Source organism: Trachypithecus francoisi, unplaced genomic scaffold (assembly GCF_009764315.1).
Source record: "Trachypithecus francoisi isolate TF-2019V2 unplaced genomic scaffold, Tfra_2.0 Lachesis_group1, whole genome shotgun sequence".
NCBI classification, from domain to species: domain Eukaryota; kingdom Metazoa; phylum Chordata; class Mammalia; order Primates; family Cercopithecidae; genus Trachypithecus; species Trachypithecus francoisi.
Genome location: NW_022681454.1, coordinates 12,503,754 through 12,529,706, shown reverse-complemented (window position 1 = coordinate 12,529,706; position 25,953 = coordinate 12,503,754). Strand labels below are relative to the sequence as shown.

Here is a 25,953-nt window from a genome sequence, read left to right as displayed (position 1 = left end):
ACTTACTGATAGTCAGGAGTCTCAGTTTCTTCATCTGTAAAACAGGAATAACAACGTTTTCTATTCGTTCCAGTCCCAAGGGTGTGTACATTCAATGAAACAATAGGCTTTGGTTCCGGGCACACTCTCAGTGAGCAATATTTGTTAAAATATAAAACTACCTTTTATATTATTATTTATAGTATTGTAAGCTGGCCAGTTACAATACAGCCTCTCTCTGCAGTCTGATATATTTGGACCATGTACATGAAAAACGCTGCAGGGCGCTGGATGACTCAGGAACGAAGGCGTGGGTGCTCGACTCTTGGGATGCTTAGGTGGTTTGGATAGCCCTCGGGAGTCTGCGAATTGGGACCCACCGTCAGTGCTGGGCGCGACCTCTGCCTGGACCTGACTCTGGAGAACCTGCAATGCCGCCCCTCCCTCCTCCCGCCTCCAACCCCCGCCCCCCGCCCCCCCCCCCCACACCCTTCTCTTGCTTACTCAGTGAAGCACCGGCTTCCGAAGGTACCGGGTCCAAACCCTCGTTTTAAAGGACTGGAAGCTAGAGAAGGCAGGTGACTTCAGTCAAGGTCACCGGTATCTGATGGACGAGCCCTGCATAGCCTTTCGTTGCTGGGCAGCACCCAGCGCGCGCGCCCACCGGCCGCTGGCGTCAGGGAAGACGGCCCAGGGTACAGGTGGCGGGCGTTGGGGGCGAGGCGCGCTGTGGCGCCGCCAGGAAATCCTGAGGCCACTAGGCGCGCCCCTCCCCCCTCCAGCACGGGCACGTGCTCAGCAGCTTACCGCGAGCCCGCGAGGGCGGGGGCTTCCCCTTCCCCGCCCCCTTGGCTTTCGCAGTCTAGTCCCGCTCTCCACCCGCCGCCCGCGGAAGTCTCACCGCGCAGCAGCACCCCCAGCCCGGGCTGTTCCGGGGACCCGAGGGCGCGGCGCATAGGGGGCCCGTAGGATCCAAACTACGAAAGAGGAGCAGGAGGCGTAAGAAGAGAAAGATGTGGAGGAGGAGGGGAGAGAAGGAAAAGGAAGAGAGGCAGAAGACTAGTAAAAAATGGGCTCGGGGGCGCAGAGGGGTTGCGGTGGGGTAGAGAGGCGCGGACGCCCAGCGAGTCCGGTGCCTCTCGAAAGCCTCGCGGTTCGCCCCGCCGGGCCGCGCAGCTCCGCCAACCCCCGGGCCGGCCCAGGCTGGAGCGTGGCGCCAGTCGGGAGGTTGCAGAGTTCCTGGAGCTCACAGCTGAGCTCGAAGGAAGTCGCCCTCAATGGGCACGAAGCGGGACCCAGGCACGCCCGCGCGGTCACGTCCAGATCTGCGGTCCTCCGACAGGCGCAGGCCTGCTGCGCCTTCGCCACACACCTCCACTTGTGGGCCTGGACTCCGACTCCGTAGTTACGCCGGGATATCTCTGGGCATCCAACCACCTCCCTTCCCCCATACTCTTTTCCTCTCCACCCGACCCCTTACTAGGAGCAGCTTCTAGTTGCAGCTCAACACTCGCGAGTTCACCCTCCGTGCCAAGCACCCAACTCCCGCCCTTGCCTACAGTCACCCACAGACCTAATGATCGAGTGAGCGCCGCCGTAGTGGCCCGAGATGACACCAGGAGACTCCCTTGCTGTGCGCCTCCGGAAGACGCGGACGTAGCCCCTTTTCTCACACTCCTAGGACACAAAAATACCCGACAACTCAAAATCGCCGAACCACATCTTTTCATGCTTTGAAAACTTCTGCCCAAGCCTGTGGCAGGAGCATGTCTAACTGTGATTTGGGTTTCTTTTTAAACATCTAATCAAAGGGAAGAGGGGAGGGATTCGCAACTAAATGGTAGATGTTTTCAAGCAAGTCTTTACGTAGCCCCAAACCTACCATAGTATTCGGTCATTCAGCCCCCAAACATCTCTGCCTGCCTTTATGTTTGGATCTCACTCCCTTATTTGTCAGCACCAAGTCCTAAACCTACAAAGCGATAGCTGTGAGGGACACCAAACCCATACCTGCCCGTCCCCTACCTTCCAGGCAACCGGTGTCAATCTCCTCACTATTTATAATTCCCAACATCCCTGCCTGAAGTGAGGAGAACGGTAATTTAAATAATACAGCGGGAGCGGAGAGGATACACTGTTTTTGAAAGACTGTAAGCATTCTGCTGTGTTCCACTCTGCGTCCTTACACTTGCTGAGCACTGACAGCAAATTTAAACGGCGTTCCTTGAAAACTGATGTAATTATAAAGAGCTGTAAAGGGCAATGACCTCAAGTGGATGTTTTTTCCCAGGTACCCTACAAGGTTTGCACAAAGCAAGAAAGCATCGTGTAGCCGAAATGTTGGAAACTATAGACGCTGCAAAACCTCGTTCTGAGGCTGAAAACTATGAATTGTGGGTGTATTTCCTTCTGCGGTGCAGAAAAAGAACAACCAAAAAGCAAGCAACAAGGAGAAATGTTATTTATTTTAATGACACCAAAACTACCAACCCTAGCAATTTATTAAATTAAAATCATAGTCCTTTAAGTGTATTTAATGGTTCAAGTTTGTGTATTTAGTGTTAACTCTCTGTGAAAGTTTATGGAAAACAGTGAAGTACGTTAATTGAGCAAATTTTACATTAAAAAAGGAATAACACGTTTAAAAATATTCTTATATACCCACAATATCTATATTTCTTAGCTTGGTTCCTACTATTACATAATACAATGCATTTTTTCATTTCTTAAAGAGCAAAAAGTGTTGTCACTTCTGGATCACTTTATGGTAATTCCAAGGTATAATTTTAAGCAAACAAAGATACCTATTTATAATTTTACTCAACTCACAAGAGATATTTTTTAAAAACTGAATTTATTTTTCTTCCTGATGCAAAACTTAACCAACTCCAGTTAAATTCAAAATTGATCTGCCAGGGAAACGACCATAAAATTTACAGAAATTCTCCCATAAATGCCTTTCAATTCTTCTCCTGACTTTAGTTCTAATTATACCTTTTTTTCTAATTCCTCTATAAAAATCGAATCAAATCAAAGACGGCGAGGAAAGAAAAATATTTCTAGAGTGATCTTAATTAACTGATCATTTCAGCAAAGAACGTTAGCAGTGAGGAAGCGGCGAAACTGTAGAGAGAAAAAAAGATGCATTTTTGTTCTTCATGTTTATAATCCCTCCTAGAGAACAGAAACTACGAGCATGATTTATGGAACTGCATTATCTTGGATTTTCTCCGCAGATTTGACTCAACTTAGTATCAGTGTTCTATTAAAGCGCTGGAATAGGTGGATACATCTGCAGAGGTAAGAAACGTGGTTTGGGGTGGATGAGCCTCCTTGTTGCTGAAGGGTGCTTCGAGGACCAGGCTTAGGAGAGAAGGGGTTAAGTCAGACCCTGTCTTTAGCGGCGCAACGTGCCCAGTTTTGTCTGTTAAAGTCAACGTCGCCCAACTGGAGCCAACCAATGGACGGCCGGGAGCGCCCGGGACAGCCCAGTGGAGGGGTGTGGCCTGAGGCTGTCACTCAGCAGTGAGGAATGACACCCGGGCGGGAGGGGGTGGTACAGTGGAACGCAAGGGAAGGAAAGAGAAAAGAAACAGATAAAACCAGGGCAGGGGGTAAAAAGGTGCCCCGCGCCTCTCGGAATCCAGCGGCCGCGGCCGCCGCCGCCGCCGGGGGTGGGCTCCGGAAGAGCCTGCCCAGCAGGGAAGGGGAGGACGGGCCAGGAGAGAAATCCTGCAGGCGAGGAAGGGACAGACGCGCAAAGAAAAAGTGACTCGGGCCGTGCGCCCCGGCGGCGCTCGGGAGGGGACTGCTGCCACGGAGGGGCCCCCGCCAATCCTCCTTCACGTCCCCCGAGGGGGCAGACCCCGGCCCGCCCCTAAGGGCGAGAAGCGATGAGATAATCCAGCTGAGCTGCGAAAGGAGAGCGTCTGGCTCTGGATTCGGGGGGAGGGGGTCTCCGGGTGGGGTGGGCCTCTAAGGTGGGGGTGAGGGTCGGTGCAGATCCTGGGACGGAGTGGGGCGGGGGCTGCTGGGCCGCGCAGGAGTGGGCGGTGGCGGCCTCGCACACCCGGCTCACTTGCGCTGCGGCCGCCGGCGCTCCTGTCCGGCTCGGAGCTGCTCGGCGCCCCAGCTGCCCGCCCCGGCGGCTGCTCCGGCCCGCGGCGCAGATGGCTGTGCGCGGCGCCAACACCTTGACGCCCTTCTCCATCCAGGCGATCCTCAACAAAAAAGAGGAGCGCGGCGGGCTGGCCGCGCCAGAGGGGCGCCCGGCGTCCGGGGGCACAGCGGTGTCGGTGGCCGCGGCGCCCGCTGTCTGCTGTTGGCGGCTCTTTGGGGAGAGGGACGCGGGCGCGCTGGGGGGCGCCGAGGACTCTCTGCTGGCGTCTCCTGCCGGTACCAGAACAGCTGCAGGGCGGACTGCGGAGAGCCCGGAAGGCTGGGACTCGGACTCCGCGCTCAGCGAGGAGAACGAGAGCAGGCGGCGCTTCCCTGACGCGCCAGGGGCCAGCGGGGCCGGCCTCGCGGGGGGATCCTTGAGCCTCGGCCAGCCAGTCTGTGAGTTGGCCGCTTCCAAAGACCTAGAGGAGGAAGCCGCGGGCCGGAGCGACAGCGAGATGTCCGCCAGCGTCTCAGGTCTGCTGCGGCTTCGCGGGGATGGGGGCCGGGCTGAGGGGATGGACGCGGAGGGCAACCACGCCGAGTGGGGTGGTCGGCTGTGAGCACCCTGCGCCCTGGGGCTCGGAGGCTGGCCAAGTCCCGAAGTTCTGCGCTCTGGCGCGAGCTGTTCTGCCACTTCGGGAACTGAGCCGGCGAGAGACCGGAGTAGCTCCTCAGAACCCGGCATCCTGGGGCGAGGCCTGAGAAGTCCTGGGCCAATGTGCATTAGACTGGGTTGGGAGAACCGCTGACCCCTGCGGTCGGGAGTCTTTGAGTTCGTCACCAGTGCTTTCTGCCGTGTCTGTCCCCAAATCCCCAAAATCAGGGAAGCGGAGAAGTGAGGGCTGCAGAGACCTCAAGTAGCCAGTGCCCTAGCTCTGGACCAGAGACCCTGCCAGTTTGAGGTCCCAGGGCCGGGCCCCACAGTAGGTGGATAGGTGGTGAAGAACACCTCCGAGTGGGCCAGAGCTGAGAATTTGCAGAATTAGAGCTTTGGAGAAACGGCTGGTTTGGCTTTCTCAGACCCCAGGTCTGGGAGAGCAGCCCTAGGCCGAGGATCCCGGAGTGGGACTATAGTTCATCACGGAGGCAGGAGAGAGGCCTCCTCAGCCGTGGCCTGGCCTGTCCTGTGGTCTGGAAGACCTGGATGTCCGCACTAGTTGGGTACAAGCTTCTGTAGGCCTCAAGCACAGGGGGGAGCTGGACCTTTCCGCTGGAGTTCTTCGGAGGGGTGGGTACGAGACCGAGAAGCTGGTGTGGGATCAGGGTCCAAAAACTCGAGGCAGTGGCAATCCTCTCTCTTTACTCTCCAGTCCATCCTCTCATCTAAGGCCTTGGCTCAGCCTGTTTCCATGTCCCTCACAGCAATCCCAGGCGGCTGAGGGTGAAAGATTCTAAATACCTTTGGCCCCAGTATCCGCCTCCACCTTCCCTTACCTGCACCAGACAAGTGTGTGCTGCGATGACATGCCCGTGTGTGCGTGTGAACTGAGCGTGGAGAGGCTCGTGAACCCAAGCAGAGAGACGGAAATGCAGTCTAGAACCCCAATGCTCAGCGCTGAGAGCCGGGAGGGCTTTCGCAGATGCTCGGGTCTAGTGCCCCAAGTTACTGAGGGGAGCCTAGGACCCAGAGAGGGTGGAGAGCAGGTCTCGACATCACAGCGTTGACACAGCGACTGAGTCCGCCGCCCTCCCCAGAAGAGGCCTAGATGGGATACCCAGTGGGGCAAGATTCTAAGACTGGTCTCCCGGGCGCAGGGCCTCCCAGACCTCGGCTCCGCTTGAGTGGGATCAAAGTGTATTTCCGCCCCACCCCCGTGACCCCTGCAGTTCAGGCCTGGCCTCACCTCGTCTGTGGCGCTGACAGTCTCTTGTTTCTGTTCCCACCGGGGTCCGCAGGCGACCGCAGCCCAAGGACCGAGGACGACGGTGTTGGCCCCAGAGGTGCACACAGGTCCGCGCTGTGCAGCGGGGCCGGCGGCGGGGGCGGCAGCGGGCCGGCAGGCGTCGCGGAGGAGGAGGAGGAGCCGGCGGCGCCCAAGCCACGCAAGAAGAGGTCGCGGGCCGCCTTCTCCCACGCGCAGGTCTTCGAGCTGGAGCGCCGCTTTAACCACCAGCGCTACCTGTCCGGGCCCGAGCGCGCCGACCTGGCCGCGTCGCTGAAGCTCACCGAGACGCAGGTGAAAATCTGGTTCCAGAACCGTCGCTACAAGACCAAGCGCCGGCAGATGGCCGCCGACCTGCTGGCCTCGGCGCCCGCCGCCAAGAAGGTGGCGGTAAAGGTGCTGGTGCGCGACGACCAGAGACAATACCTGCCCGGCGAAGTGCTGCGGCCACCCTCGCTTCTGCCACTGCAGCCCTCCTACTATTACCCCTACTACTGCCTCCCAGGCTGGGCGCTCTCCACCTGCACGGCTGCCGCAGGCACCCAGTGAACCGGCCTGGGCTGAAGCAGCGAGTGATTCCCGCGCCCCGGCTCCGGACCGCCGCTGACAGCTGTAGGCTGTAGCCTGCACGGGGCGCCCCGCCAAGGAGGCACCTGGAGGTGAAACCCAGCTCCAGCTCCCGTTAGCCAGGACTTGTCCCCTGGCAGCTGGGCTGAGTCTGCCCCGAGGGGGCGCCTTTTACTAATTTGAACAGAGGCACCCTATGGCCTAGGGGCCCTGATAGCTCACCTGCCTGGAAGCCCCTGGGCTCTATTTATTATCACGACAGTGTTGGAGTTGAATTTGGATTCGAATTGTATCTGCCTGGGGGTGGGGTTTTCCCTAAGCGGGAACTCCTGGAGACCACATAGCCTGAATCCTCAGAATTTTCGGCCTGCTGGGAGCTTTCTGCACTAGGCCACACTAGTTCATGGTATCCATGCTACCAATCTATGTGTATCTACATATCTTTTATTTTTGGAAATTGCATTTGTAACCAAAGGGTGCGAAACCCTGGCAGTCCCAGGCAGCACCAGGCCAGGGGTTGATTTGAAAAGTGAAGGACTGGGTTTTCAGGCCCTCTGCTCCACCCCTCCCCTGTGTCAGAGCTAGGGTGGGGGCGCCCAATTGGGGTGCTGAATGTAAGGAAGGGGGCCTCCGAGTGTGGTGCAAGCCGTGGGTCTCCACATCTTCCCTCTCTGGAGTCCAGGTACCTGCACAAGCAGGAAGCGCCTGGGAGCCCTGGAAGGAGGAGAGGGCACACCCAGACAGCCCTCTGCGGAAACTTCCCTTCATTTCTTTTTATTTGTTTAAAGGAGGTTAAGACGTGTAGCACTTTTCAGTTGTTTGTATTCAAATGACGTTTATTTTTGTACTCAATGTGAATACCCCTGGCCAGCCTTTCCACGGCACCCACCGCAGTGCCGCTGCCTGGCCCTCAGTCTCTACCTTCCGCCCTCTGCGACTCCTGTGCTCTGGCCCGGGACTCCCCTATCAGCCCCTCACTTACCCTTAAACAGGAGATCCCACCTGTCTTGTCAACCTCGCCGCTTTTCGCCTCCTTAATGGCACTGTGCACTCAATTAGAGTATTAACTGTAAAAAGATTTGTGAAGTTTGGAAGCTCTATTCGCTGTATTTTTTCTTTAATTTATAAACTTTTAGTTTAACATGCCCTCCTGGACGCCGTGTTTTCTCTGAAACTGTCTCTTTGCGACTTTGGGGGAACCAGTATTACTGCAGGCTGGAAATAGCTGGGGCTTTTTCCAACCTCTTTTGGGTCTTGGACAAGGATGCTTAGTCTCTCCTGAGAGCAGCTCTGCTGCCCACCTACTCCTCAGGCAGGGTATAAACCTGGGCAGCTCAGAGAAATCATGGCTTCCGGGACTTTGTAGGAGTCATGGAGGAATCCCACTGAAATCGGGAACAAATTCCTAGGATTTCTCCCCAACTGCCCCGTGACCATTGGTTTCAGAGCCTAGTAAGAGTCCGTGGTTGAACCCCCAGCCAATGTCCATCCCCCATCCCAATGTACCAACCCTTTCACCTCCCCTCAGCCCACCCCACCCTGTTGTTCTCTCTCTGCTTTCGATTTTAGGAGGGTTTCTCTACGTTATCTAGTCTTTAGTTTCAAGAGTGGTTTAGTGAAAAATCCTGCTAAAATTCTGAAGCGATTCGTTGCAAACCAGGCGTGAATAACCTGTCTCTTGGAGAAGGGTCACTTGAGTGTTTTCCTCGGACGGGTGCAATTGGGGCTGTACAAGGTTTCAGAGCGCTTCCCCGCACTAAACAAAAGGGCGTCATTTGATCCGCACCGAAGCCTATCCGGGGAGCAGAGAATGGGCAGGGCACCATTATTTATTACCCCATTTTACAGATGATAATACGCAGCTGGCGTTCCCAGACTCCCCAGAATGCTACGGATTCACTGGAGCTAAATGCTCACCTTCACTAGCAGCTCAAGCTGAGTTCCCGGCGAGCAAGGAAGAGTTAATGCCACAGTGCGGGCGTTGAGGCCTCCAGTCCGCCGGACCCGAGCCGGCAAACACCAAAACCCGTGCCGAGGCTTCTTTCAATTTCACCTGGGGCCGAAAGGTCCATTAGCTCTCCAGGGCAGCCGCGACTTTTCCCAGCCCTCGGGCCTCCAAGCTTTGGTACCCTAAAGACCTTGGCCTGGGGTCCCGCAAGCCCTCGATCCAGCCCGGGAGGAGCTTGGTGACAAGCGTTTTACAAAATTATCCCCGCTTCCGGAAACAGCAAAATGTAAAGGGAGAGGCGAAGGCCCTTGTGATATGCACACTCCCACCCGGTCCCCCACTCAAGTCCAACTACCTTCCATATGGTTCTTGCAATCATCTCGTGTCTTTAATACTTTACAATTCTATTTTAATTGTACAATTCATCATGACTGTGTTTTTCTTGTAGAGTTGGAACATTTCCGATAATGCTAGAATCTCCTCCCTTCTTGTCCCCAGGGATCACTACTTACTGAGGGGTTTTTTTAGGAGGAGGGATTTTCTCCCTTTCCGAAAAGGCAGTTGCTTGTTGCTGCGTCTTAACAGGGTAGTTTGTTCTCCATCTTTGCCGATTGGGTGGTGAAAGAACCAGGAAGTTTCTTTCGAGTAGGAAAAGGCACTGAGGTCCGGGTCGCACCCCTGGCAGCTCCATCTTCCACCGCATACTCCACCTACCCTGCGGACCCGGGCGCCCCTTCCCTTTCTCTCCCACTCTCGGGCCCCCTGCCTGGGCCAGCTCCGCGGGCTGGCTCCGGCTGCCCGGGGGAATATGACTCAAATGAATTCAGTTTCATCCGGATTATGGCAGTTTCCCTCCAAGCTGTCCCGCAGTTTGCCTTGGCGAGAATGCCCTGAGGTCTGATTCTGGGAGCTGGAGGCGGCCTCTGGGTCCAGCCTGTCCTCCCAGGAGTTCTGGCCGCATTTTGCGACCCAGACCGATGTCTTTACTTGGGTCTTCTGCCACAGACGCGGCTCCCGTTGAAAATTTGCAGTATTACTTTCTTCCTTTTCTTTTCTTTCTCCTCTATCCTCTCTCCGCCTTTCTCTCTTTTTTCTTTTTCTTTTCTTTTCTCTTTTTTTGTTGGAAAGATGAAGAACAGTCCTGCTCCCTACTCGAGGGTATCTCTGTTCACCCACTGCCTGCATCCCTGGGCTGCGCTGAACCCTCTCTGCCTTCTCTGGGCCTGGTTACCGGAGCAGTAGCAACTACCGACTGGGCCCAATGAACCTTCGGCCTCTTCGTCGCTCTCAGTCCCTTTGGCGCTTAGCGAATCTTAAAACTGGCCTTGAGGATTTTCGAATTAGATCCACCCACTCTATGGATGGGTAAACCGCGGTAAGGGGAATGGCTGGTAAGGGGGCGGAACACCATGTGACTTGCACTGAAATTGGTCCCAAGGATTCAGGCCGAGCCCACAAATCTTACTCTCAGCAGCAAATTTGGGATCAACCAGCCACCAAATGTGGCTGGTGGGTCTGCGTGTGTGTATGTGTGTGCGCATGCGTGTGTGAAAGAAAAAAGAAAGAAAGAAAGAGGAAGGGAGGAAGGAAGGAAGGAAGGAAGGAAGGAAGGAAGAAGGAAGGAAGGAAAAGAGAAAGAAAGAAAGAGAGAGAAAGAAAGAGAGAGAGAAAGGAAGGAAGGAAGGAAGGAAGGAAGGAAGGAAGGAAGGAAGGAAGGAAGGAAGAGAAATAAAGAAAGAGAAATAAAGAAAGAGAGAGAGACCTGGCTGGTCCCAAACTGCGTCTCATTGCAAGAGATTAGGTGTGAGAGGCGCTTGGCTCCCCAGAGAGGATCTTAGATGAGCAGGGGGAGTTGAGACTGGATTCCACTTTAGAAAATAAATGGCTTCCAGGCTGCAACGAATCCCAGCACCCTCACTCCTCCCCCACGCTGCGAAAGGGGACAGGGGGACAGTGAAACATCATTCCAGAAGGTTGTAATCGGGCTCAAACACGAGTGCCTGCCCTCTGAATTGGGGCTCAGCCACGTCAGTACCCAGAACCCTGAGAAACTGGGCCCGTGGAAGGGTGACATCTGGGGGCTTTTGAGGAGTGGGGAGTGTGCTGAATGCCGGCTCCTGGTTTCCTCTCAGGGAAGCGCTCTGGAGCAGACCCCGGCAATGGCACGCTGAGCATCCTATAGAGGCAGAACCTCATCCCGGGTCTTCAGAAGTCCTGCCAAGCGGAGGTTCTGGCGCTCTGACTCCCTAACCGGCCGCTGGAGCTCAGCACCAGCCAGGCCAACAATCCACTCTTCTCTACAAACATTTCAGTACGTGTTTGGGAATCTGGCTTTCTCAACGCAAAGTTCACGAAGTTTCACTCGCTTTACAGAAAGGCTCCTGCGCTGCAGCGGGAACATGAACAATAGAGAGAATCAGACAGTTCTCCTAAACCGGGGAACTGTCGAAGGAGCTCCTGGACCCAAAGGAGGACAAGGGGCGTTTGGGCAGCACTCTTTCTCAGAAGTGAGGCAGATCCACGCAAGGGCCCAGACAGCTGCCTGCTTACTGAAGGGCTTCAACCTTGCAGGCCACTCACTTTAGCATGCCAGCCACCTTACTTGGCAACCGCACAGACCTTCATGGGGACTCCAAGAGACTCCAAATGCTTGATGGCGCTTTGTAAGTCGGAAAACGCTCAAGGCAGGTAGCTGGGCCGCTGGTTGTATGCGTTCTGGGCCCACAGCTGCTGCAGAAGCCACCGCGATGGGTGAAGGCGGGACCATAGCCTCGAAGGAAGCAGCAGCAGAGGCTTCTAATCCGAGGGAGGGCCGGAGGAGCAACCAAACAATATTTAACAATAAGAAGAACAACAAAAACAACTCCATTCGTTTGTCTGAAATGTTACAGGTGATGCGTTTCCGAATCCTGTTCGGATCCGGTTCTCAGAGGCTCCCTGTAGCCCGGTGCACATGTCATCCATTTTACAAATGGGGAAGCGGAGGCTTAACGAGGTGATGTAACGTATCCATTGCCACAGGTCATTTAGAAGCCAAGTCATGGTCGTCCAAAGCCCAGAAGCATATTTTAGGATTTCAGGTGGCAGGGTAGATTGTCCTTTTGTGCTGGCATCTGCCAGCTTTGGTTCTGTAGTGGCCAGATCACAAAAGCATGCAAACATTTTGAAAACCATCAAACACCGTACAACTGGTATGAGCTCATTGTTATTTTTGCCGTTATTATTATTGTGAACTTCTGGGCAGTGCTGGATTGGCTGACCTAAAGCAATCTGCCTCGAACTCCTGCGACCTTCAGGGGATTGCAAGGGTCCTGTAGGTTGCTAAGCTTAGGGTCTCTCAATGGTCGAGAGACTCTGGCCTCTGCCAGTTTTTGCTCTCCCGATACGTTTTAGAAATGAAGAAATGCCAAAGTAGGGTTGCAGAAAAATTGTGTTGTGTTATAAATGCTTACATCACCTAATAAACTGGGGGTTTTGTAGTCACATACAGGAGTTATTCAACATAAATTGGGTCGTTCAAATTATTAAAACATTTATAAAAGATTGATTCCCAGGTCCCTGCAGGCAGGGGTGGTCTAGTGTAGGATATAGGTTGAACCATGCATTTCTTTTCAATATGTTGGGTATATATCTGAGGTTGTGCCTCCTATGAAGAAAACGTCAAAAGTCTGAATGTGGGGCAATTTGGGAATGTAAGAACTGGGCAAAGGGTCCTGCAGCCCCGAGCTCCACCCTGAGTCCTGCCGTTTCTGCTTTTTGCTTGGAGGCAGGCAGGGAAAGGTAGGAGCGTGGCTTCTGGCCGACCCAGGGCCGACCCGGAATCCGTGGCCACTGCGAATGGCACCACTGTGTTCCTGTTGGAATGGACGGTTTAAAGGGAGCACATGGTAGCTGTGGGGGTGAGAGTGTCACCTTCCCTCGAACCTCCCGCGAGGTAAGCTCGCTTCTGAGCTCACGTGTTTCCTCCAAGCTTGCGTGAACGTGCGTGACGAGTTCTCCAGGCTCAAAGCCCGCTCTCATCAGCTTTCCCTCCCACTCCATGCCCCTGCTCACAGTCCCCGGTGCCGCTATCCGTCGCGGTTTGTGCGCCCGCGGAGCCAAGAGCACCTAGTCTCTGCAGCCCTCCTGGCCCCATGGGAGCGCCTGCATTAATCCGCACCGCTTCTGCAATCGCAGCTTTAAACTCTCGGCATGAGGATCCGGCGCTGGGTTCTGTGCTGCGGCCCTAGGGGGCTTTTTGGTGAGTTCTTTCCATCTCTGTCCCGGTCCCCTTCTGTGGCTACACTCAGCCCCTCTCCTTAGGACCTTGGTGTGTGCCCTTGCGCCTAGGGGAGGATGCACGATGTGGAAGCTTCTCTGCTGCCTGCACAAATCGAGGGTGGGAGGTGATCGAATAGGGCTCAAAGACCCCATAGGTACTTAGAGTAAGGCCGCCAGAGGACCTGAGCGGACTCCTCAGGCCTGGGGCAGCCGTACCACTGACTTGGTGAATTTTAGGCAATTAACTTCTCTTCTCTGGGCCTCCATTAAAAAAAAAAAAAGGTTGTAAGACTCCGGAGTAACGGTTGGAGTTCAGACTTACCTCTGGCTTGTAAAGGAGTAAAGGACAAAAGCTTTCCACTTTAAATATTGAGTCGTGTCTTTCCTGAGCACAATTTTTGTTTGCGCGTGGGGGTCGGGGGGTTGTTATTTTAAAGATTTGAGTCGCCCCAAGTTGCTGCCATGCAGACTTCCCTAGGAAGGTCACTGTGTTTGGGCCTCCGCCATCAGCCTTCATGGGCCTGAGAGGTCAGTTGTTTTGGAAAGTACAGGTTTTCCTCAGGGAGGACTTCTTCACATTCACTGCGCTCGGTAGGGAGAAGGCCTGAGGCTAGTCCTCTCCTCTGTGGCCGCACTAGTCTCCGGAGAGCCGGAGAGTCCCCTGTCCTTAGATGAAAACGCCCTAAGACGAAAAAAAAAAAAAAATCCCATGTGCTTTCTCAACAGTGGTCCACCAGAAAGAGAGGGTGGGCAGCTGGCTGTAAAACGAGAGCCAATAAAGCCGCTCATTTTAATAAGCTCATTAACATTTTTGAATGGCTTTCCTTGTGCGCACCAAGGCCTCCCAGGCAGGCGCGGGAGAACTGGGCAGAGGGGTTATTGCGCACCAACACCCACAAGGACATGCGCGCTGGGGTGCCACCGCTTTCGGCACGGGGACCTAGCCGGGCAGGAGTGGCTGGGCAATGCCCACAATGCCAACTCGGAACCTCGGCGTCCCCCAGTGGTCCAGCCTCATTGTGCGCCACACGCTGGACTGTGGCCATCGGAGATAACCAGGCTGCTGGGTTCCGAAGTCGCTAAGGAGCTTGGGTGACCATATAAATGGCCCTGAATTGCCCCGAAGTTTCCAGGGATCGGCAGGCCGGGAGTTTGTCCCGGTCTACTTCCTTTTGGCTTGTGTTTTTGGAAAGGGCCAATGGATTTGATGCTCTTGGGAATTCAAAAACCAAGTAGTAAACCTGCTCACACCCACGGGTCGAGCGTATTCCTGCCAATGTCAGGCTGCAGCAGGACGTCCTCCGTGCGCATCCTGGACGGCGTGCAGAGCTGTCACCAGGGTGACTGGCTTCCAGGAATCCTTCCTTGCGGAGGAGGCCAGGGGCACTGCCCCTCCTCTTTTCCGAGAAGTTGAGCAATGCATTCTTGGACCCTCGGACTGCAAGAAAGGAAGCTAGAGACACACCCACACAGAGGTGGTGAGAAAGAAAAAGATGTCCGGGGGCAGAGCAGATAAGAGAGAGAGAGCGGGCTGCAGGGAGGACCTCACTTGGCCAAGTTATCCACATCCCTTCAGGTCCTGATTTGCAGGTCTTAGGTTTTCACTGAGTCACCCACTCCCCAGTTTTGAACTAAGAGTCCCTCCTGAGTAGGTCCCAAGGTCCTAGCCCTTATCACCTGGGCCTAGTGGGCTCTGGTGCTGTCTGGCCTGGGGACCTCTGAGAATACAGGGATGGGACCTCATGCACTTACTACCGCGCCTAGCACGGGGTTTGTTGCTTTTTGGCATCCAAACCATACTGGAAGAACACATAAATAAGGCCAGGATCCTTCAGCTTCATCTATGTCTGTTTCCACCACACCTTTTCCTACCTACCCCTCTAAGGCCTGGAGACCCTTGCAAAGTTGGTGGGGGGGGGGGCGGGGGAGGGCGGCAGGACCAGCTGGCAGTCTCCAAGCCTGGCCAAGTTCTCATTCTTGTTCTTCTGGGCTGCTGGAGGCAGGTCCTGGGGGGCAAAGGACCAGCGCAAGAGCCAGACTTGTTTCTGGGTCAAATTCTCTCGGGCCTCAGCCCTCAGAATTTTTCCTGGAGCCTAGGCAGTGAGCAAACCCCACATGCCATCATTTCATACTTGACCGCATTAAAATGCACATTAACTTCCCCTGACCAGCTAAGGACTGAAAAACAAGGTCCCTGAAAACACACTCCCTGTTTCAGGTTCATACTAGAAAATGGTTTTAAAACTAGAAAGACACTGTGGTGCAGTGTCACAGCTGGGGTGTGTGAAGACACCCTGGGAGAGGTTGTGGCTGGCAGTGGAGTGTGGGGACTGTGCTAGGGTAGAGGAGGGGGAGGAGAGGTGGTGCGGGAGGGTATTAGACCTCTTGGGGTCCTGGCAGAGCAGCTTCTCCCAGATGCCTTGTTGAGGTGAGCAGGGCTTAGACCGCTGTACCCCTTGGGATCATGAGCTTAAGGCAGTGCTACTTGTTGGGATAGTTGTTTTACAGCAATTGCCCTTGCTCTCTGGATTTCCAGCACGGGGTTTGATATGTAGTAAGCACTGAAATGTTTTCAGAGGAAATATTCCTACCTGGAGCATTTTATGTTTCAAGAATGGATTCTCCAGTCGGGCACAGTGGCTCATGTCTGTAATCCCAGCACTTTGGGAAGCCTAGGCGAGTGAATCACAAGGTCAAGAGATGGAGACCACCCTGGCTAACATGGTGAAACCCCGTCTCTACTAAAAATACCAAAATTAGCTGGGTGTGGAGGTGTGCACCTATAGTCCCAGCTACTTCAGGAAGCTGAGACAGGAGAATCACTTGAACCTGGGAGGCAGTGAGGTTGCAGTGAGCCGAGATCGCGCCACTGCACTCTAGCCTGGTGACAGAGCAAGACTCCGGACTCTGTCTCAAAAAAACAAAAAACAAAAAAACCCAAAACAAAAACAAAAACAAACAAACAAACAAACACAAAACGGGTTCTCCACTGCCACTTCTTTTGAATCTGAAGGCAGGTAGTATTGATTCCCTGAGAGTCAGAGAAGCAAAAGAAGCTGATGACTCGTCCAGGAGCAATCATCTGGAAAAGCTGAACCCAGTGACTCAGGCCTGACATCTTTTTGATACTCCAAGAGGGAAGGCAATGAAAGTGGCCTCCCGAAAAATTCCCATTGAAACAAAGGTGGATTTGGAGCCAGGCTTTCCTGAAGACCTAGCTCACAGTACTTTGCTGAAAAAATAAATACCCCCATTTACAAATACAAAGGTGGGCTAGTGAAAGAATTACATGCTCCTTGAGTAGCTGGCACCACTAAATACTTGTAGCCTAGCTGATAACAAGTTTTGCAGAGTTAAACAAGGACATGTACCATTTAAAAAATATATTTACGAAGATAGTAAGCGGTGGACAGAAAGTGTGGAGTGACTATAACAACAACCCAAACAGTGAGAAGTCAGCATCCACTGGAAACCTTCTTTGAAGTAATAGGTTATGTGTATCCCATCCGCAACTGCAATTGTGGTTGAAAAATAAATTCAATATATAGGCTTTTAAGGTTTAGAAATGCAATGTATTGAGGGGGAGCTTCATTTTCCAGGGCATTCCCTCTGTCCAAAAGAATCTGCAGAAGAATTTTAAAAAATAATTCTTTCCCAAGATGTCTAATATTTGATTTATATTATGAATTGTTTTCCATGAAATACTGCCTACAGTGAGGCACTTCCTAAATACACTCGTCTCATTAATAAGAGGCTTGAGCCCTGCTGTCAGGGCTCAGGCCTGAGGAGAATTCAAGCCAAGCGCACATAGGGAAGGTAGCCACAGGATGCAGGAAGGAGAAATGGAGTCCTGTCCTTTCAAAGGTGGCCAGCCAGGGGAAAATCGCAACAGTGAGCTCCTAGGAAATGCGTAAACAGAGATTTCTTTAAATAGAAAAATCTTTGTTGTGGAATCCTTGTCTTTTCCTTCTTTCTTTCTCTCTTTCTTTCTTCCTTTCTTCCTTTCTTCCTTTCTTCCTTCCTTCCTTCCTTCCTTCTTCCTTCTTTCCTTCTTTCCTTCTTTCCTTCTTTCCTTCTTTCCTTCTTTCCTTCCTTCCTTCCTTCCTTCCTTCCTTCCTTCCTTTCTTTCCTTCTTCCTTCTTTCCTTCCTTCCTTCCTTCCTTCCTTCCTTCCTTCCTCCCTCCCTCCCTCCCTCCCTCCCTCCTTTCTTCCTTTCTTCCTTCCTTCCTTCCTTCCTTCCTTCCTTCCTTCCTTCCTTTCTTTCCTCTTTCCTTCTTTCTTCTTTCCTTCCTTCTTTCCTCTTTCCTTCCTTCCTTCTTTCCTCTTTCCTTCTTTCCTTCCTTCCTTCCTTCCTTCCTTCCTTCTTTCCTTCTTTCCTTCCTTCCTTCCTCCTTCCTCCCTCCCTCCCTCCCTCCCTCCCTCCCTCCTCCCTCCCTCCTCCTTTCTTTCTTTCTTTCTTTCTTTCTTCTTTCTTTCTTCTTTCTTTCTTTCTTTCTTTCCTCGTTCATTTATTTAGTTGCTCAGATATTCAGCAAAAGCAGCTGAAAGCCTATTCTGTGCCAAGGATGCAGAGAAGAAAGACCGCCAGCTTGGTGGAGTTTACAGTCTAGTGGGATACAAGAAATGGCAGTGCCAAAAGAAAAATAAAATATGCTGCGGATTAGCGCCTGTGAGGCGCAGGATGATTCTGGGAGTCAGTGAAGGAAGGTCACTGGAATATCAAATGTTTGTAAGAGCGCTTTTAGTGGATGCGGATCCTGAGACAGCGTCACTATCTCTCTGTCTGCCTGACTGATCGTTGCTATTCTGGACTTAGTCTCTGTCCCTCTGTGTCCCTGTGTTTCAGTACTGATTCACTGGTTGCCAAAGGCAGGGCGGTGGGGGCAGAGGCCAGGCCACAGCTCTGGGTGCTAGCCATTCCTCCTTCCCCCACCCCCTTTCTTAACGACCCAGCCTCTTCCGGAGGCCCGCAGCAGGATCACCTATGGACCTCACCCTAGGACCCTGGCGCCCTCAGAAACGGGATCTGAGGTCCGGATCACTAACGCTCAGAGATGTGAGGGAAGCCGAGAAGTTGCTGAAAGGGGCTGAGAGCTGCTACTCCTTTTCCCTGGGCAGCAAACCTCAAGCCTGTGCGGGCCAATCATTGCATCCTGGTAACCAGCGCTTTATTTAGCGTCTAATCGCTTTCCTGCCCTGCAGTAAGTGCTTTCCATGAATTATTTCATTCATTCCTTCCAGCAGCTCAACTTCCATTGCCCCACTTTGGGGATCAACACTACCCTGGCCACAGCTATTTCCGGTGGAGCTAGGGTTCGAACCTAGTCTGTCTGGCTCCAAACTACTCAGTGCGGGCCACACGTGCGTTGGTTTCCCCAGGCAGAGATGAAGGTGCCATATAATTACAGAGGAGAAAAATGAGGCCCGGAGAGAGTAAGTGACTAAATGGGCATCAATGTTATGTCAGGCACAGAGCTAAATGTTTTACATTTAGCGCATTTCATTTTCCCGAGCTCTTTGAGAGGTGGAATTTGAGGTCCCGTAGGAACCATGAAAAAGTCAGATAGGAGAGTTGGTGGGTTGAAGCTTTGCAGCTCCAAACGGCAGAGTGGTGAACAGGCTTTGGAGGCAGGGCCAGGCTTATCTTCCACTTTTGCTTCTTCCCAGCTTCCAGGCTCTTGGGCGAGTTCCCTAAACTTGGGCCCTCATTCTCCCCAGGAAATAAGGAGACGCATAGGTTGGCTTGGAGATAAAAGGAGATAATGTAGTTAAAGCCCTTTGGAGTGGGCGCATGGCACAGAGCAAGCTCTCAAAAGATGATCGGGCACACAAGGCTGTATGGGACCTACCTTTCCAGACCCTCCTCAGCCTCTTCTTCCTTTCCTTCCCGTCTGCAAAAGAGGGAGATGATCTTTCCAAAACTACCTGCTGTGAATAGTAAATGGCTTTTTTTTTTTGGTCTCCAGTGGAGACCGGGGCAGCAGTCTCAGAGGGAAGGCTTTTAATCCCGGCTTCATTTGCCATGTGCCACTCCTTGGTGACAGTGCAGATCCTAGGGTGCAGGTAGCTCTGGTGGGCCTCACAGGCAGGGCAGAGAACCCAGCGCCGTTCTTCCTACCTGGGGTGATAGGAAGGAGGGTACTAAGCCCAGCAAGGCACATCAGTTGCTCTGTGTTCACCCTCCTCAGTTTCAGAGATTTTGGCCTCATTGCTCAGTGCCTGATTGGCAAGTTTCCCAGTTCTGGGCACTCAACCCCAATGCCTCAGCCCCAACACACACACACACACACATACACACCACACACACACACACACACTGCAGTCCCCACCACCTCATCATTGTGAGGCAGAGGCTGGAGCTCCAGGAAAGGAAAGAAGGTCGAACAGATTCTGCAGTTTTCACGTGCTTGCACTGACCATACCTTTCAGTGAATCCTGGGGCGAACCCATGAAGTGTGTGGGATTATACCTTTTGTACAGAGTAGCAGGCAAAGTTCAGGAGGGTCAAGTGACTTGGGCAGGGTCATACAGCTTGGAAGTGGTGAGGCGGAAACTGGCCTGGGGGACCTGTGGAACTTCAAAGCCTCCAGTTAATGTTTGCGATGCCTCCGCGCCGCCTCCCACTCCTAGGGTGGGGACTAGGTTGTGGGAAGAGGAGGGGAGAATCTCACAGGGGTGCGGAGAAGGGAGTATTAATTCTCTGGGCAGTTTCCTATTAAGAAAACACCGACTCCAGCCGCCTCCTCCCGAGTGCCGCCGCTTGGCCTCCTGAAGGGGAGGCCTGTATATTTGTAGTTTGATTCTGCCCGTCAAGGCTAATTTCTCCCTACAACTTAATGGACTCGGCTTGACGTGCGTAATGATTCCTAATCACGAACATTATTTTTGCTAGCGCGGAGACATGTTCCAGTTGTTGTGACAGATCGCATTTCAGCCATAATGACGGAAAATTACCATTTCTAATTCTCCGGTTTTTGACACCTAAATCCACAGACCATATGTGGCGGCGGGAACTCTGGGCCCGGCGGTCCTCCCTACCCGCCGCAGCGAAGCTGTGCTGTCGCCCAGGGCTTCCACCCCCGAGCCGCGCCCAAACGGGTGGAGTGGGAGGGGTCCACGGGATGGACCCGACTTTAGCCTTTGGACCCCTTCCTCCGACCTGAGGGCCCCCTACACCAAGGAGCAAAAACCAGAGCTTGGACGGGGCCTCAGAGACTGTTGCATCTTCCGCGACTCGTTTTATAGATGGGGAGTGAGGGGCAGAGGAGAGTGCAGCTTATCCAAGATCTCGGGGCTAGTAACTGGCGAGAAAATTCTGCTCAGAACTATTCCCGGAGGTGAAACTGTTTCGTCCTTCAGCCCGGGAAAGGGAGACCTGGCTCCCTCCTTTTATTTGCAAGCCTCAAAACCATCAAGCCAGGCAATTTTTTTTTTTTTTTTTTTTTTTTGCGGGGAGGTGGAGGGGGGTAGCGGCGGAACATTGACAACGTGCCAGAAAATTTAGGCACAGAGAGGGTAAGTAATTTGCTCAAGATCATAGCGCTAATACGAGATGGTGCAATTCACCTTCCTCTCCCTTTCGGCATTCACACAAACCAGGTGTGAATAGTTATGGCCACTTCTGGTGCGAGGAAACTGAGGCTAGCAGACGGAAAGCCGAAACTAAGACTCCTACATCCGTGTCCCCCAGTGTTACCCAATTTAGTAGGTCCAGGGGATACAGCGAACCCTACTACATGCCAACATTTTGTAGGTTGTTTTGGGGGTCACTTCCTCTGCTCCCTTCCCCATCCTCTACCCACTTGAAGCTAGACTCTGGGCGAAGCTCTTGAGATACTGAAGTAGAGACGTAACCCGGTCTACCGGGGCCTCACAATTTAGCTCGAAGTCCTAATATAGATCTATGCATTTTTTTTTTCTTGGGGAGTAGGAAGTTCCACGCGGGGGCCAGTGGAGTTAGGTCAGAATTTACTAACCCTGCTTTTAGGAATACATCACAGAACCTTAGATACCACCTCTGTACAAGGGGTTAAAAATGTCCCACTCCAAAAATGGTTGCATGCTCGATATGGCTCCTTTCCAGGCACTCGAAGGGCGCGGACCTTCGCTGAGACGCCACCCGTGCAAGTGGAAGAAGCCCTTGCGCCACTGCTGAGCGGTTGGAGGGGGAACACTGCAGGTGCGCCCCAGTCAGGCAAGGAGGCAGGACAAAAGTCCTCGGCTCTCCGGAGGCTGGTGGAGAATCCCCAGAGGTTATCTGTAGTCCCGGCTGACCCCTGAGCCAGTGGGGGTGGGGGCGGGATGCGGGGGTGGTGGGGGAGCATTGAGCGCTGAGAGGCTGTTTGGGCAAGCCGCAGGACCTCCCTGCGTAGCCCACCCTGAGTTTGCTGGCACAGCTCGGGTCTCAGAGTGCTTCTCCTTGTGCAAAAGCAGCGATGACCTCCTAGGGTCAACGAGACCAGGTGCCCATTAGGGAAACAGAGATGGAGGAGAAATCATGCGCCAAGGTCTGAAATTCGACGTGACTCTCACTCGACATCTCCTCATTTTCACCACACGTGCACCGCCTGCAGTGGCGCACCGGACTCGGTGCTGCATCTTCCTCCTGGCGCCTGCGCCACTGCCCCCGCGCGGGTCCCACCGCGCAGGACCCCCCTTCCCCCTTCCGACGTCTACTGTGGATCACACGCGGTCACTGCCAAAGCCTCCAATTCGGTCCTGACCCAATGACTATGGGGACGCCCAGGGAGGAGATGTGGAGAGGATGTGGCCAAGGTGAACCAGCCAGTGCAAGTGCGAATGCTTCTGGCTTCTCGGTAACACCTACCCTGCCCCACCACCCAAATCTGGCCTTGATAAAAAAAAAAAAAGAAGCATCTTGACAATATATTTTTAGACATAAGTAAGTTGAATGTGCCCACGGAGGGAGGTTGAAGACATTTGATTATTAGGACAGAGTAGAAGCCTGTCTGGCTCATCCCCTTAGCCAGCTCTGAAGTAGCAGTGGACACATCTCTGCGACTTTGCAAGGATGTCTGTGAATGCGCTTTGTAACTCCTAGAAAATAGGCAAAAAACCGTCAGTGCATGTAGCTGCACCACTGGCACCTGTAAGAACGTGCTCTAAAGCTGTGGAAAGTCTGGTCTTCCTGCTATTCAGGATCCAGACACACGTCTCAAGCCTCAAACCTCCAAGAGTTGTCTTGGCTGCTCATTTTACTAATATGAAGACGTAGGTCAAGCCTGAAGATAGCGGCTCTGCTGTTTTCTTTAGGCTGCTTGAAACTTTAGATAAGCAGGGAAATTCCAAGAAAGAAATCCCTGTATGTAAATTGGGAGAAAAAGATATGATGAATATTAAAGCAGAGGCCTCTGAACAAATGGAACTTCCATTTTCACATCCAGCACAGGATCATCTGCAGCCAGACAACCTGAGAGTTAACCCCAACTCTGCCTTTTACTGATTGCATGATATTGGGCCTTAGTTTACTCATCTGTAAATTGGGGACAGTGATAGAATCTATCCCACAGGGTTTTGCTGAATATTAAATGACTTTAAACTTGTAAATGGCTTAGAATAATGCCTGGCATATAGCAAGTACTCAATTACTGGTGCCTGGTGTATAGTAAGTACTCAATATACATTAGTTATTTTTCAAAGACACCACAAATCACCTGGGAAGGCCTCTCAGGTATTTGCCTGAGATTCAAGCAAACAAATATGGAAGCTACCAAAGGCCCATGGAGCCTGAAGATCCTTGCAGAGAGATGTTCTAAATGTTGCCTAGAATGGCAGTTTGGAGGGAGGCCTCTCCAGTCAGAGGTCTGGATGCTAAGTTTAACTCTGCCATGTATTAGTCAGGTAATTTTGAAGTAATAAACAATGTCTTTGTGCCTCCATTTCTTCTTGTGTAAAATGAGGCGCTGTTGTGAAGATTAAATAAATACATGTAAAGCTTTTAAAGCCAGACCCAGCAGAAAGGATGCTTTATGTTTGCTTTAAAAATATATATGCATGACATTTTTCTCTATGCCTGACATTCAGTAAGAGCTCACTATTGTCAGCTCTTATTCCTTCTTGGTATGTAAGCTGCCTTTACAGACATTACCAGTGTAGGGAAAGATGAGGTCGTTAGTAAATGTTCTGGTAATTGTGTGTGATTGCTCAGAGACAAGGACTTTAGGGATATAATCTGAGTTCAAGACTGACAAAACCACTCACTAACTGGGTGGCCTTGCATCAGTCACAGCCTCTGGGAGCTGCCTGCCACCTGTTCAAGGAAGATAACAATTTCCACTTAGCAGAGGAGGCTCCGGAATTTCCCTATAGGAAGAAATCTGGGGTCTGGGGGATGGTTGGAAGCTTGTCTTCAAGCTGTTCTGGCAGAGAAAATAGGCTCTTGACTTAGATTGATTGTATGCTTGTAGTCTACTGGAAGGACTTTGGGCCGCGGAGCAGAGCTTTAGCTGCCCTTTGCTGCCCAGCCTATTCCTAAAGGGCTAATTGCTATGCTAACATTCCTATTGTAATTACTGTAATTCCCTAGATCTCTGGGTGGGGCAGAAAGACTGCCTTAAAGTCAGATTGAGAAATTGAGTGGGACATTTGGTTCTTAGTCCTTCATAAGATGCCAGCGGAAGGGCAGAATTCATTTGGAGTTCACAAACGTCTCTTCTGGGAAGGCAATCCTGATCAGAAATTCTGATTGCTTATTCCATCTTACCAACGACTTACTGTATGCCTGCCAGGTATTGAAAGATCCACAGGCTTAGTACCTACTTTGTAGACTGAGATTAAAATCAGGTAAAATGGTTGGCAATGTGCTTGGTGCACAGTGCTGGAAAAATGGGAGTTCCTATAATAAGTCAGATCATAAATGCCTGAAAAAAGGGCGAGGCGGTCAACAGGACCTTCTGGGACATATTCACAAGAAGGTTCAGGTGTATTTTTAAGCCATCCCAGAAAAGCTTTCAAAGCACTTGTGAGGCGGCTTCTGTCCATTTTACCGAATGACGTCCTGAGGCAGAAGGGGCTTTTCTACTGGAATTTCCCTCCCTCTCTGAGGCTACCCTGGAAATTTAAATTTAAAAGTTCCTCTTGGCGCTTGCTCCCCGGCTCCCCAGTGCTCAGCACCGGTGTCCGGGAAAGCTGGGAAGAGCCATGCGGTTGGAGGCCCCTGCGGCCCCTCCTGGCTCTGCTGCGTCTGCGGAGGTGGTTAGTTCTGGAGCACCTCATGCGCCGAGTGCGGACCTCACTGACTAATCGCCCCCGCGCGTAGAGGCGACCCAGTGTCTTAGGTGAGCGAAAGGGATCACTGTGCTTTCAGCTTTCCCGGCCTGTTCCGGAGAGCCCAAGGTTGGCTTCCGCGAGAGTACCCAGCGTGCCGACTCGTCCTTCGGTTCTTCACATCTTCATCTTCTCCCTTTGGTCCTAAGGAAAGGTTGTCAGCAAGACTGGTGGACACGTGCGCGGTCTGAAGCCAGGTAACACCACGGCAATTGTTGAGCTTTCCATAGGGCCAGCCCACCATGGCAAGCTATCTATGCCCATTAGATAATTGGTCCCGTCCATTCTATGGAGGTCGTTATATTACCACTCCTATTTAATAGTTGAGCAGGCCAGGGTACCAGGGACTGGATTTCTCCGTGGTCCTACAGCTAACCAAGTGATGGACCCTGAATTTGAACCTCGTGTCTGGCTTGAGAGTTCGCGTCCCTATCCAGGCCTGTCTGCTATCTTCTTCTGTGTTTCAGGGCCCAGGATGGTGTCTGATATCTGGTAGGCTTCTCTGAATATTTGTGGAAAGAGAAGGTATTGTTATCCTACTGTTACAGATGGTGAAGCAACTTGCAAAGAGAACATTTCTTTCTACAGGGCATGAAGCTAGTGAGCGGAATTGCTGAGCTAATCCTGGCCTCTCCAAAGGGAGGAGGCCAGGAAGAGGCCCAAGTCCGCGTTGGCGTGCGTGTTCCCCTCTGTGTCTCGAACGGGAAACGGTGATCACAGTGGCTCAGAGCCTCTAGCCGGACACACCCTGCCTTCAACTCCCGGGTCCTTCTGTCCCAAGCAGAGCACTGCATCTGTGACATCCGCATAGAGACAGGGCTAATTGCACTAGAGACCCGGCTCCTCGACGCTGAGGGTTCTCGGCCTGGAGGTAGGAACATGTGGATTTAGTTTTATTTCTATTAAGCTCCGATTACTCACCACTGACTTCACACTTTCCATTCCCTAAACGCGGGATGTCCAAGCTGCCGGAGGCCGAGAGCACTAGCCAGGAGTGTAGGACTGCCTGGCGGTGGCAGCGCGATCCCATTGATGATTCCAGCAAGAAAGGACAAGGCCAGGAATCTGGACGCCCGGGTAGAGATTGCAGTAGCCAGTACCGGTGGAGTGGGTGGGTGAGGGACATAGCCCCGGCACCCGTGGAGTGGAATCCAGCGGCGGGGAGGGACGGGGGCGCAGTGGGATAAAATGGGCTAGTGGCCGCAGGCGCGGCGTAGTTTGGATGGGATGGGATTGAGAGGTGCGGAGAAGGATCCTGAGACGGCCACCTGGCAGTACCGCGCAGCCAGGCCAGTGTCCCACGCCCCTCCACCCCGTACCCTCCCCTCCCTCCACTTCCCTCTTGGCAGGAGCAGCCCCAGGCGAAACTGGCTGTAACTCGCTTCTGCTCTCGACACTGGCGCTCCCTTTCCGCCCCGCAACAATCACTCCATTCCCCCGAACGCCGGCAATTAATGGGGGTAGGGACAAGTGCAAGATAAGTTGGTTCAAATAGGCGGGAGAGGGGACCATGAATTTCCCAAACCCTAGCAGCGCTTGACCGTGCCAGCCGCTGCGTTTGCTGAGGAGCCACTTTCTGCGTGGGCCTTTGAAAAGCCCCCAACTTTCTTTCTGCCGTAGGTTCTTCTGTGAAGACGGAGCTGGTAATGTCTACCTCGTGGTGAAGCTAAAGAGGGACGAGGGCCTTTCCAAAATGAAAAAGTCCAGTGCAGTGTTAGGGCCTTGCAAGCCTCAAACTTCAGCGAAAGAGAAAATACAGCGGAGAGAGTGCTTGGTTTCAGCAGACGAGGGTGAGGCCCAGAGATCTGCACTTTTACTTTTCGGGTGGTCCTGGTGCAGGTGGTTCGGGACTTCACAGCAAAGCCTAGT

General features: G+C 52.8%; 1 protein-coding gene and 1 long non-coding RNA gene across 2 annotated transcripts; both read left to right on the top strand.

Annotated features, from left to right (window-relative positions):
• The first annotated feature begins 3,934 nt into the window (after positions 1–3,934).
• NKX3-2 (NK3 homeobox 2) lies at positions 3,935–7,736 on the top strand. The gene is made up of 2 exons (XM_033213767.1): positions 3,935–4,614; positions 6,037–7,736. Exons 1-2 carry the CDS (start codon positions 4,149–4,151, stop codon positions 6,570–6,572), a joined length of 1,002 nt encoding a protein of 333 aa, XP_033069658.1. The 5' UTR covers positions 3,935–4,148; the 3' UTR covers positions 6,573–7,736.
• A 10,046-nt stretch (positions 7,737–17,782) lies between these two features.
• LOC117086294 lies at positions 17,783–21,838 on the top strand. The gene is made up of 3 exons (XR_004438265.1): positions 17,783–17,999; positions 20,882–20,977; positions 21,229–21,838. It is a non-coding gene; the product is annotated as an uncharacterized LOC117086294 (long non-coding RNA).
• The last annotated feature ends 4,115 nt before the right edge of the window (positions 21,839–25,953 follow it).